The sequence below is a fragment of the Ischnura elegans genome, chromosome 12, assembly GCF_921293095.1.
Source record: "Ischnura elegans chromosome 12, ioIscEleg1.1, whole genome shotgun sequence".
Taxonomy (NCBI): Eukaryota; Metazoa; Arthropoda; class Insecta; order Odonata; family Coenagrionidae; genus Ischnura; species Ischnura elegans.
The window spans coordinates 39,302,180-39,315,566 of record NC_060257.1 but is presented as its reverse complement, the minus strand read 5'-3'; the positions used below and the strand labels follow the sequence as shown (position 1 = coordinate 39,315,566).

General features: G+C 38.7%; 1 protein-coding gene across 3 annotated transcripts in view; it reads right to left on the bottom strand.

Annotated features, from left to right (window-relative positions):
• Positions 1 to 8,255: 8,255 nt before the first annotated feature.
• LOC124168841 (synaptic vesicle glycoprotein 2A-like) overlaps positions 8,256 to 13,387 on the bottom strand; it is a 173,459-nt gene continuing 168,327 nt past the window's right edge. For all 3 annotated transcript variants that reach the window (XM_046547184.1, XM_046547182.1, XM_046547181.1), the window contains exons 10-11: positions 13,100 to 13,259; positions 8,256 to 10,663 (exon numbers count right to left, since the gene is read on the bottom strand). In XM_046547184.1, the coding sequence (XP_046403140.1) occupies positions 10,477 to 10,663; positions 13,100 to 13,259 (347 nt within the window). In that variant the 3' untranslated portion in view covers positions 8,256 to 10,476. The remainder of the gene's footprint in view (positions 10,664 to 13,099; positions 13,260 to 13,387) is intronic.

Sequence of the window (13,387 nt, the reverse complement as noted above, 5' to 3'; positions counted from 1 at the left end):
GAGTTGGCTCGCAGTGTATTATGTAGATGAAGATTATTGATCATCAATCAGGAGATTACTTTTACACATATCTCCACTTCTCTCGCCTATCAACTATCCTTTCCAAATTTACGTCTACCCAAACCAACCTCCTGGCTGAACTTATCGTGTTGCATTGGGTGCATTATCAGCATTGTTTTCACTGTTCAGTCCCATAAAATTATCATTGTTTCTTTAAACCTTTTAAGTTTCTTTAATTAACATACAAAATTTGTGGCAACTATTGACATTTTCTGGTACCATTTGTTTATTTAATCACCTTATCAATATATTACCAATAAGTCTTTTAGTAACGATAACATATTACACATATTCAAATCATATGGGATTCCTACAATGATTATCAGGTACTCCTTCTCACAGAGACCCTACTCATGTCGTTTGCTTTTGTGTAATATTGCAGGAAGGATGAGATAAGTGTTTTTATGGGCATTGATTCTAGTGTTCGTCGAGGCTGCTGTCAGGTACATGAAGAGAAAAGGAAATTTGGTGAGGAAAACTGTCACGAGCATGGCAGCGGAGTACAAATTCACGATACTAATCGAGATAACGTAAGTGACAAAATAAATTTTCATGCATAGTCAACAAAAATTTCAGTCTACACAGATGTGCCAACCCCCACTCTGGCTTTTCGACGACTAACCCTCGTTAACTATTAATCGATTGCAACCCAAAACGCAACTGGTCGCGTTGGGTCATTGTGACCCGAGTTAAGTTTACTGCGATTTACAAAAACTTTTGTCAATATATTTATGTAATTTTAATGCTACTCACCAAGTAAGTTGTTCGAATAAGGTTTAAACATTTTTATTGTTAAAACAGTTAGATACTCGATAAATTTTGCATAAACTATGGCCGATGCATTGAAAACGGTATCAATATTTATGCAGAGAACATATATAGAAACATGAATTTTATAAAAAGAGGGAAATGTATTGAGCTTTAGAACATTTGAAGAAATCAGCCGGCTATATAAAAACAGACTAATATAAGGTTAAAACAGAATAAAGCGTCGGGTCAAAGGCGGAAAAAACCTGATACGCTCACGGTCGGGTCGGGTCAAAACATCGGTTGCAGCGAAACAAAGCAATACTTTGCAAATCCAACTTTACTCAGCGGCAGAATTAAAAGAAATGATAGACTAGAAAAAATTCCAATTTCAAACGACGTTATTTTATTCAAAAATCATAGAAATAGAGGACTCACCTCCGATCTACGTAATTCAATATATGTACAATATTTCGATAGACCTATCATTTCCCACGGTCGCTGCTCTACGCCCGTCAAAGGCATCGGCCGAGTTTTGTGGGGAGGCAGGGGAAGTTTGACCTTTGTTTGTTCAAAACTTTAATGATAATATGTCCGAAAAAATTACAAAACCTGTAAATCAAAGTGCAATGAAAACAAAAATATCAAAAGTTTAAATACATTTTAGTCTTCGATAGTACTTAAAATTCTGTTTTAGACTAATTTCACATTCTGTCGGGCGCAATGGATCTAACAGGCACTGCTCAAGATTTTAATTCATTTCTACGCGACACTAGGCGGCATAGACCGTTGGCGCTTGTAGCAGCTACTTTTTTTGACATGCTCTATGCAGACTTTTTTTTCGCATTAATGCTGAAAGATCAGTGGCGCATTATTTAGCATTGATAAACAAAATAATGATACAATAAAACAAAATAAAAGCATTATTAGCTAAATAAGTTTACAAAATAAAAGACCATGAATCTATTGAATTAACTCGCTAAAATTCATCGCATATAATAATACTTAATAGCCTAAAGAGCACGTTAAATCGTACCCTGCTGGATGGGTCCGGGGCCATATGACGGTGCGTAACGGGGCAAATCAGACATCATTTACGTGTTCGTTTGCACTAATAATGGTTCTTTAAACTTAAAAGGTGTACCACTGAGCCATGCTGAGATTTAATATTTTTTCACATCCGTGTCTGTCGGCCACTTTGTGCCTGAACTCAGCAATTCCAATATTGCGCCTGACGAAAGGTTATATAAATTTTCCGGGGTAGGGTCTGGGGACTCCCTTACGTCACTGGGGAGTATCCCATACAACAAGATAGCTGCCCCCTCCCCAACTCAAAAATTTACACTTTGCATTCTTACATGCATGCGTGATATTTTTGGCAAAATTGCATATTGTTGGGTGATTATCCTAAACTTCATCGTGACCGCTAAATAGCTATCGGTAAGTGGGTAACTTTATAGAACTCTATAGAATATAGGCTTCCAACTAAGCAATACATAGAATATCATAATTAGAGATACATAAATATCGCACTTTCATTTTATTTTATCGCACTTTCAATAACAGTTTATCGCATTTGTAGCGTCCATTTTCTTTATTTTCATAATGAGGTAGATGACGATAAAATGTAGTGAAACACAGTTATATGACAAAATACAGAATATTTTAAATAATTATGTTGTAGAACAATAATAAATTAAGGAATAAGACGTATAGTGGCGGAGGTATAGCTTGCCCGCGCCCATTTGTAGTTCGCGGCCACGAAGAGTCCCAGCCAACTAGCAGCTGGCCAGTCGCTCACGTGATTTAAGCGGTGAGTGTCGGCGAAGCATTTAAACTGCGCTCGGCACAAAATGTACGAATTTTGCCGTCGAAAAGGCAAATTTGCGTAAAAATATCATAAAAGTCCAGTCATCGCATCTATGTCGCATTTATTTGCGCATATTGCATTTGCGATTTTCACTCATTTTTAATCATAATCAATCACTAATATATGCAAAAACAACTATCGAGAAGGAACCAATCAGGCCACTCAAGGATATACATAAATAAACAATACCGAGAAGAATTTGGTTCCACATTCTACCCCTGAAGACGATGACAGACTCAGCATTTGAAACGCTGGGACCGATTACCCAAAACCAAATGGAGAACCCGAAAAAGTTTCCTTCAAAAATTGAAATTGTTTGCGATAAGAATATTTGGAAATATGATGGATTACTTTCGATCATGCTTTGGGTATAATCGCGGCTAAATGATTCTCCCGTCACAATAAGCTCAGTCCCACTGTAAACCCCGGAATGAAAAGGATTATTCCTCGGCCTATGCTCTCCCCTTCCTTACTCCATTGTAAAAGACTGAGCTGGCATTTGGACAACCCAACTGACAACGATTACAAGCTGCGGAGGATTTGGCATCAAATCGGATTCGGGTCAAGGCCTGGGTTCGGGGAGTATGTTAAGAATTTTTCAAATATCCATTTTTTACGCATTTTTAAGCCTAACATTTCTCATTTATTTGTAGCAACAGATGAAATTTAACAATTTTAGGAATTTAAGGATACAAAAACTATTAAACTAATAAAATACATTTTTTTAATTGGGGGGGGGGGGGGGAATCATGGCCCCTGAAGAACAAAGAATAAAATATATTCACTGAAATAATTTATCTTCAGTAAGAAAAAATCGGCAGAAGAAAATCCCAATTAATACATCATCACAAAGTTTTAGGAAGCTCCCTGGGTACCCTGGCCTCCATTTCACTAGCTGACTTTTTGCTCTGCCACATCACAGAGTGATAGATATGTATGAGGTGAGGTAGAAATAAGCATTTTGGTCACAAATTATAATTGTGTTTCATAGTTTGGAGATTAAAGCATTGAATTAATTAGCTATGATAAAGCTGCTTATTTGATTAAGCCTTATTTAAAGCATCATCTTTTCTGTCCATTTCGAGCGATAGTGGTATCCTAATTGAACAATTTTAGGCATTTAAGGATACAAATAATATGAAACAAATGAAATATTTGATAAAATTTGGGGGGTAAATCAATACCCCTGTCACCCCCCTGATCGCAATGGGAATTTCAAAGTATTCAATGCGACATATCTAATGTTTTCGGCACAATAGCTTTTCAATTGCATTCTGATACGTCCTACCCAGCAATACGCACAAAAATGCTTTCCGCTTAGGTAATTATGCCCACAGAATACTTCGTAACTTAACTCCGTGAGCAATTCACGCCCGCTCGGAGGCTAAGACTCGTGCTCATCCCATCACAACAAAACCTTCGCTAGTCAAATTCCTTCCTTCAATAAGCAACATCAGCTACATATTCCTTCCCTCCCAGCTGAGAGGTCATGTTGTTCTCCGATATGGAGACATGGTTCAGCGGAATAGTTAATTCGACGTCAAATCGGGCGGGCACTTGGAAATTTTTCGGCTTTTGGGTGGTTAGATATTTGTGTTCGGGACTATACTAATGCTTCACCGTGAATGTAAAGAATTCTAAATACACTCAATGCAAGGGCGTATCCAGGATCATAATTAGGGGGGGGAGGGGGCAAGGCACGGGATTTATGAGTTTATTTCCTTGAAAAAATTAGTTTCATTTTAGTTACATATCTTATACAAATATATATCATTTTTCGTGGGTTTAAAGAAAATTTGTTGAATACTTTCGTTTCAATTCAGTTTAAAGACTATTGCGATTTTTGTTTCTGGGGGGGCAGCTGCTCCCCGCCCCCCAGCCCCTCCCTGGGTACGCCCATGACTCAGTGTGATTAATAATGCCGGCATAATTTTTTTCTCGCATGAAACTATGCAGATAAATATAATAGTTATTTAGATAATAGCTACGTACATATAGATAATTTAATTTTAAAAGATGAAACTCATCATAACTTGCTTGTTTCCCTGGATTAGGAGGTCATTTGGTTCTCTCCAAGAGTTTGAAGCCAAATCCAAATATCCAAGTACTGTTTGATGCGTTATTCCTCTTCTGTAACTCTTATGCTAACACAATGGGCTTCACAATGCAACACAATCACCACAAGATGCATCCACACACACACACACCATCGAAGACACCCTGATGCGCTGCCCCAGTGATTTCCAAATTCAGATTTTTTCTCACTTAACAAAGACACACTTCTTCAGAATGCGCAACGAAAAATTTACGTTTTTTTTGAAGACGAAAAAATCACTTTCACCATGTTATTGGAAATCGGGAATAATTTATTCACCAGCCGGAGAAGGCACTCCTCTCAGAAATGAAATTCAACATTCTCATCGCTCGGTTACACCGCAACTGAACTGTATTCTGAGCGGCTTCGCACCGATCCGAAATTTGCTCCACCCTCAACTCTGAAATGCGTCATGCCTAAGGCCTATAGTCACGACCTCTTCCTACGGTGAGTACATCTTTTGTAGTCCCTGTGCAATAAACAAACTACGACCAGTTGAGCGGGAGTATTGTGTCGTGTTAACCGCACGTACAAAGCGATTATTCACGATGGCTTCCTTCGGAGTCCAGAGTAATTCTTCTATTTGCAGTGGCGGATACATACGGGGACTTACCCCTTCCCCCCTTGCGGGCCCGCACTCATTGCCTAACATTGCAGAACGACAATAATAAATTTTTTATACCATATAACGACATTGTCTTGTATATGCGTATTATCAGTTTAAATGAAACTTTGTTAAATTTTTCATGAGACTTAAATATTTGTAATTACGACAAAAGTAAAAGTACCTCAAGATTCCTTTTTGCCCCCCCCCCCCTTGAGTTTTTTTCTGTATCCGTTACTGCCTATTCGAGAGCATTTCCAAATTTGACGCGAGGGATAAAATACCAGCCCTCACCGCGGCATACGATAGAGTCGACTCAAAATTGAAGGTAGAAGGTGAGACAAGGGCTCATTAAGCCATGCAATGAAATAACGAAAGCCATATTTCCCCATCAGCTGAAGCATGGTCGCCCATGAGACATACCAAGGGTCAATGGCGTAACTATGGCGGTGGGATGAGGGGATGGATCCCTCCCCAAAACTGCAGTGGCGTAGCGACGAAGGGGGGGGGGGGTCCCGGACCCCCCTATATTGAGAACTTCCACCACACCTTGCCTAATAGGCCGGCCCTTATTTTTCAGAATTGTGAAAAGTTAGGGCCGTTGAATTCTGTACCACTAGCTTGCAAATTTTGTCACCAGGAGGAAGGTCTTTGTCGAGGGAGGGGAGGGTGTGGAGGGGAATTGTCAAGTAAGTGGTGCGGGCCTTACCTCAGCGGCGCCGCGGTGCGAGGTGGCGCCCTGGGGGATGGATTGCATTACGACGGACGATATCTCCTAAACGCTTAGAGATAGGTCAAAACAAACTGAAATTCGGCCCCGAAGATCTTTACTTTTACGTTTTGCATAAGAATAGCACTTTTTCGACCCCAAAATACTCAATTGAGGGTCCTCAGTACTTAGGGCCCTTGGGGCACGGGTTGCCGTTATTTTAAAGTAACCAAATTTTAACACGTGAATATATACCTCATTTGGATCATTTCGAGACTAGGAAAACATAACTTTTCGCAATTCTGAAAAATAAGGGCCGGCCTATTGCCTAACATCATACAAGATATTCGTTTCTTTAGGCCTTCGGTATGACACATTTCAGAGTTGAGGGTGGAGAAAATTTCGGATCGGTGCGAAGCCGCACAAAGTACTTTTCAGTTACTGTGTAACGGTGCGATGAGAGTGTTGAATTTCATTTCTGAGAGGTGTTCCTTTTCCGACTGCCGAAGAAAAAATTCTCGATTCCCAATAACATGGTGGAAGTGATTTATTCGCCTTTAAAAAAAACCCAAATTATTCGTTGCGCATTCTGAAGAAGCGCATCTTTGTTAATTGAGAAAAAAATCCCCGAACCCCCCCCCCGAAATATAAAATCATAGTCACTTTTCTTCATAAAAGGAAACAAAATATTGAAATATCATGAATTTGGAAAAGATTACTTTGACAAATGAAGTTTTTTCGATTACAAAAAGTGTTAAAATTACTTCAAAACCCTCTACTTAGTACCCTGTTCTTAAAAAAATTTCCCCCCCCTGGCTGTGGACCCCCCCCCCCTCCAAACGGAATTCCTGGCTACACCACCGCCCCAAAGCCTCTGAGAAATAAAAAAGTTATTTAAAAATATTGTCTAGTTTCGGACTGTAATAACTGCATCTGCTTAAAGTTTAATATTTTGTGCCAAAATGATGTACATTTATATCGAGGCATGTCATTTTTTAAATTTTTTCCCGAAAAAGTTGCCTGGCGAATGGGGGTCCCAACTCCAGGCCATCCCATCCCCCTCCCCCTCAAACCATATCCGTAGTTACGCCATTGGTGGAAACCATGGTCGGGGTTGAGTGTTGAATTAAAAAAAAAGAGTATGGAAATTACCATTTGTGTTATTCATTATGGATTTAAAAGCAGTAATTTTGAAAATATTCATATTTTTTAACATGTGGAGGTCTCTAAGACCGCACATCACCAGTTAAAGATTAAAATTTCGTGACACAATTTTTCTTTGCCCTGTATGATGGAAATAAATGAATCATTCTGTACTCAACGACTCGAGTGCATGAGTAAGCATTTGTTTTGACAAGTTTGCCTTCAAAAAATGGTGTAATTGAGTATGTTGAGGAGCACGGTATGTGACTTTTGCCACGGGTGCCCTGGATTGGAGTAACTGTGTGATCAAATTTTTTCTTCCTTATAATTCAAGAAATCACTTTTACAACCCAACCCCAGTCATTTAAATCAGTAATATATGCATCTACTTTTGTGTTATTTTATGGATTTTTTCTGACGAGGACTTGTGATGTGTATAAGCAGGGGTGCCGACTTACAAAAAATATTCGGGGGGCCCAAACTGGGGATCTTGCCCCAAGAAATTTTATAAGTAGTGAGTTTTAAGTTTTTAAAGTATTTGTAAGAGTCATATGATCAAAATTAGAACCCTGATAACTCCAATCTCGATATCTGGACACTCCGGGGAAAATCGACAAGCCTGACACATTTTTTCCTTACACCCATGAAGAATTTTTGAGGGGGCTCGGGCCACTTTTTTCCCATATGTGAATTTTTTTTTCATTACAGGCTCGCTTGCTGCCCCAAGAATTAGATTTGAATTTCAGAGGTTTGAAAATACTTCTTTGAATGTGAGTGGTGTGCGATTTGTCAAGGCCTTCAAGTGTTGACCTGTTACAATCCTTGAAGGAAGCCTCTTTATAGGCTGGCTTCATATGCATTAACACATATACTGCTCCTCACTCACAGTTTCCTAAGCTAACTGAAAAACTAGTTTAGGAGATTTTATTTTCCATTTTAATTTCCTCCAAATATTCCTTTCTTCTGAAAAATTCTCCTAAAACCAATTAGCAGCTTACTTTAAATCATGTAATGCATGAAATGATGATTTATTAGTATGATGAGAGACTTTAATGTAACTGAATATTCAGCAGTCCACTGAACAATGAATCTGTGGATTAACTGTACAGATTGCAGCAATAATAAATAATAATACATACCAAAAATTATAAAGGCACAGTATCCTTGTTAAGTTATGGGTAATAAATAAGACATTCATTGAGAACCTGCAAATTAAAGCTAACTTTTAGAAACACAATTACAAGCATCAATCAAACTACAAATTATCACAGATAGAGTGGATAAGTATTGGCAGAAATCTATGAAACCTTGGTATTTTTAAAAATGTCATTTGTTCACTTATACAGCTAATGTCTCATCACTAAGTCATTTAGTGTCCAAATCGAGCCGGCTATGCCCAGCCGATTTTGTGTGACATCTCCACTGTTATGCAATGTCACCACTGACAAGAGCCTAGAAGGATCATTGTCACTCAGTGGGAAACTGTCTGCTATGGTAGTCCTTTGAGAGATATGATGATTTTTTTTGGGAATGTGTTGTAGCAAAATATGTGGAACTGGGTCTGGAAGTAAGATGGGAGTCTAATTGGGTTGAGGGATGTCCCAGGGAATGAATTTTTGGTTGCATGAGTTACAAGTAGCCCACATTTCGACAGGTAAGATGTGCAGACATTCAAGATGCATTGCCATAATTTTCACCGTGTCGTTTCAGAAAAAAATGGAATGTTTTTCCTGTTAATGTTTCATATTGTGTCATCAATTCGCCTCACTAAGTTGAACTCCAGTTGGAGTCTGATAATTATTTCAATCTCAACAGAGGTGTGGCAAATTTTAGCTTCAACAAAAAAATCATTTTTTTCCATGGTAATTTATGTGATTATCATAAGTGGATTCAGACTTCATGTTCTTAGGGAGGGGTGTAACGTCTGATAAGCAGAGGCAATACGCAATTACGAATTCAGTGTTAAATGAACATTTTAAAATCTGGGTGAGCAATATTAATTATTTATTCATTTTGTACTTGCTTCCTAATGGAGGGCTTCTACCTGTAAGTAAATTCTTTCCATCATTGGCATATTTTACTCAGTTTGACCTCTCCGGCCTTAAATTTGCCGTATGACAAGAAAATCTAAATTAGCCACATAATTTTTTGGCCCTTAGAGTTTTCTTTTCATATTGCTCTTCAAAAATTCTTTTTTAATGCATTTAAATCATTAATTTTCAGAATTTGTCTGATCCACTCTTTTTCTAAATATTCAATATCATTTCCATTGTTCTTCAAAGCTTATCTATAGGGAATTTTGCCAATGTTTCTTCATGAAAAGGGATGATTTCATTAAAAAAGAAGCACATCTTCAAAGCCAGGGATAAATGGCTACTTGAACATAGGGACGAGTGAAATCAGGCAAAAAGATATTCAGGAATAATAAGATCAAGGTCAAGGAATTCTTAAGGCTGATAGAGGGAGATATTGAAGCATTTCGGTGGGTTTTCAAGGAAAAATTTGGTGGTTCTTATGATCAGGGTAAAAAAAATATATACAAGGATTATCCAAGTTATTAAGAAAATGAGTCATTAGTCCACCTTTAAAATACACGGAGTAATCAAAAATTTATTTCAAGCACTCCATTTCTTCGACGCTTCCGCAGTACTTAACCACGCACTCACAAATTGGTCACTTGATCCAATTAGCTTCATTTTTTTTCACAGAGACATTCCGGCTTGGATAAAAAAATCCCTCACTTGTAGTTCTGACTGAAAAAACTGGATATGCATTCACTCTGAACGATGTCCCTTCGCACCCGATCATCTTCAACATCACACTCCCTTTTTTACCTAACACTGCAGATGATCTGTAAGAGCACACTAAAAACTCACGAAATTCTATTTTTTTTTATATTCAGAGTACAATTTCTTTTTTTTTTTTTATGTAACCCAACCTGATAAACTAAGAGGCGCCGATTGGTCCAATCCTTGCCGCTAAATTCACAACCAAGAGACTTCATGCGTTCCTTCATTCCGACAGAGGTGGGAGACGAAGTTAAGGCTCCCACCACGATGAAGACAACGAGAGCATATTCTTCCACCTGATATCTCATGTTATGTCACTAAATCCCCCCTTCAAAATTTGACTCGATTGAGACTAGAATGAAAACAAAAAAAAAGAGGAATAAAGATGCCCTCGTTCTATCCCATGATGCTCCTCACGGCACGAGACAAAGGCTCTGCAAAGATCTTCCGCGTGAGGTGTCATAGGAGGGCAGCAGCAGTGTCGCCCAGACGCAGGGAGGCAGCACCGCTGACTGCTAGCGCAGCTGTTGAGAGGAGCGCAGGTGCGGCAGCCGAAGGTTCCCCAGTTGCCAGGGCTGAGAAGATGGCGCGACCAATTGCGGCCGCAAGCCTTGAGAGTGCAGCACACAGCCCAAAGGCAGTTGCTCTGAGGTGAAGGAGAGGAATACAAAGTCAACAGCCATCAAAGAGGTACGCACTATACACTCTAAATTCTCAAGTGTAACACAAGTGTTATACAAGTAGTGTTCAGAAAATGTGTAATGGGAATTTTAGTTTTTTTAACAATTTGCGTACGGATGGCGAGAATTCTCGTCTTTTTTTCCCGAACATTCCGGACGGATGACGAAGATTCTCGTCATTTAGGTGCGTCAACCTAGACAAATTTAAAGCGTACAATACAAATTCGTTAGTACGTTTTCAGTTGTTGTTCGTTATTCATAATGAATTGATGCATCATAACGTTTGATTGGGTAAAGTTATATTCTATACATTAGCTTTTTAACCATGTTTAAACCAAAGGTTATGCCCTAATAGGCACAAATTTCCAATCTCAACACCTCCACCCAGAATCGGCGTTCCTAGGAATTTAAATACCCCGATACGCAACGTGTTAATACAGCAGACTCCCGATTATCCCGGCTGCGGTTTATCCGGGTTGCAGATTATCTGTGCATGATTTTTATTCTCGCTCAATTTTTTCCGTGATCTTTCAAAAAAAATTGGATGCAAAATTATCGGAATTAATGTATTAATGCGAGGATATAAGGGGATTATTTATAATTACAATCAATCCATTACAATCCCCTTCGTAAAACGGAAGCAATCGCGTGCTAGCTGCATCCATGGGAGCACCAAGCCTTGTCATGCGCGATCTCGCTCTGTGATCACGGATACATGTCCCGCAGCAGTTGCAACCCAGGCAACTTGTGTGAGATGGGACTACGTGTCATGGTGCCTGACAGTGTAGTTGCCGACATCAAGCAGCGGTTTTGAAGCATTCGTGTAAACCACCTTTCAGTATCAATGTCCTACAGCCACGGATGTGTGGTTTTCGAAACCAGGCCTTACATGGAGCATTAATAATACGAGTACAACCATGTCATCGCCGCTAAAAAGATCGCGAACTGGCAAAGAAAGCTCTCAATGAGTCCGGGAAGCACTCTAAAATAACAGAATACCTGCATAAATAATAATATATGGTTTTTTTTTAAAGTAAATTAAGAACATTGCAAGACATTTAAGTGAAAGTAAGGGTTATCTGTGTTTCCGATAATTCATGCCGTCTCTCCGAATCATTAGCCCTAATAAGCGGGAGTGTACTGTATTTGTTTATTCATTTACATCAATGCTGTTGCCTTCAAAATAGTCCCCATTTAAAATTATGCTCAGCAGCCAGAAATTTTGTTCGGGGGGAGGGGGGGATTCAAAACCAGGGGAGAAATATTTAAAAAAACCTGGCACTGAGTAATGGGTTTCAAACTAATTTTAACACTTTTCATAATCAAAATAACTGAATTTGTTAAAGAAACATTTTGTAAATTCCTGATTTTTCAATATTTTGTTTTCTTTTATGAAAGACAATAATTCTGTTTTTCTTTTTCGGGGGGGGGGGAGGGGGGGGGACGGACACCCTGGACCCCCCCTGGCTACGCCACTGCTTCTTCCAATCCTTGAAACACTTGTAGTTTATTAGAATAATCTACTATTTAAAATAAGCATAAATAGACCTTGGTCCAGGTTCGAATCCCAGAGATGACAGAATTTTTCAGAGATGGTCCCAGCTTAAGTGCTTTCGAGAGACAAGTACAGCATTCCATCCATCAAATGGGACTTATTTTTTGTTGTTGTACCACTGTAGGAGGTGTATTCAGAAAGTTCAGGTAGTTTTAGTTTTTTGAAAATAATATTCATTTATTCGTCTACATTTCAGTTGTCACCTTCAAATAGTCCCCATTAAATATTATGCACTAGCACCAGCCCTTCTTCCAACCCTCGAAATACTTCTCAAACTCGATCTTTGGGATAGCCTTTAGCTCTGCTTGCAATTTCTTTGAATGTCAGTTATGCTTGTAAAACGACAAACCTTAAAGGTTCTCTTTCTTTTGGAAATAGGAAAAAGTCACATGGAGCCATGTCTGATGAATATGTAGACTGGAGCATCATTACAGATTGTGTTTGGCTAAAACTTCATGTAAAAGCAATGAAGTATGAGCCGAAAATTGCCAAGCTCATAAAAATATATCTAGTCTTAGCAGTTACCACTGACAAAGTAATCAATGAACGCAGGTGAAAATTTTATTCGGTATACTTCGGGGGCATACACACCAAATAAATAATTTTTGACACACAGGCTCTCCAAACTCACAAGAAATTTAGAAATTTAGTTTGAGTATGTGTTTAACTGTATACTTGTAGCTTCCCTGCAAAAATTATAACAATGGCAGGTCTCTATGGCTAGTCAAATATAAGGGGCACCACACCAAGAAGTGTTAAGATAATTGACAGTATTCATTACAATGCAACATTCTATTAGAAAAATATATTTTTTAGGTCATCTTATCATTTAAGAGTAAGACATTACCTCAAATGTGTTGGGTATGATTCAATTGTAGCAATGTTGAGACCATTCCATCCGAAGACATATACAAAGTTAAACACTGCTTCAAAAGCGACCAAGGAAGCACTGCTATTCAGGAAACAGATGAACAGGGTTACCACACCTGACAAAATGAATGATACTCCTGAAAGAAAAATTCCGCATTAGTAACCTTCACTTCCTAGTGAAACAAGTATTAAATTGTTTTCACTTCTAATATACTACACACCAATGGCATAACTTGAAATATGCTTTGGGGGGGGGATGAGGAAA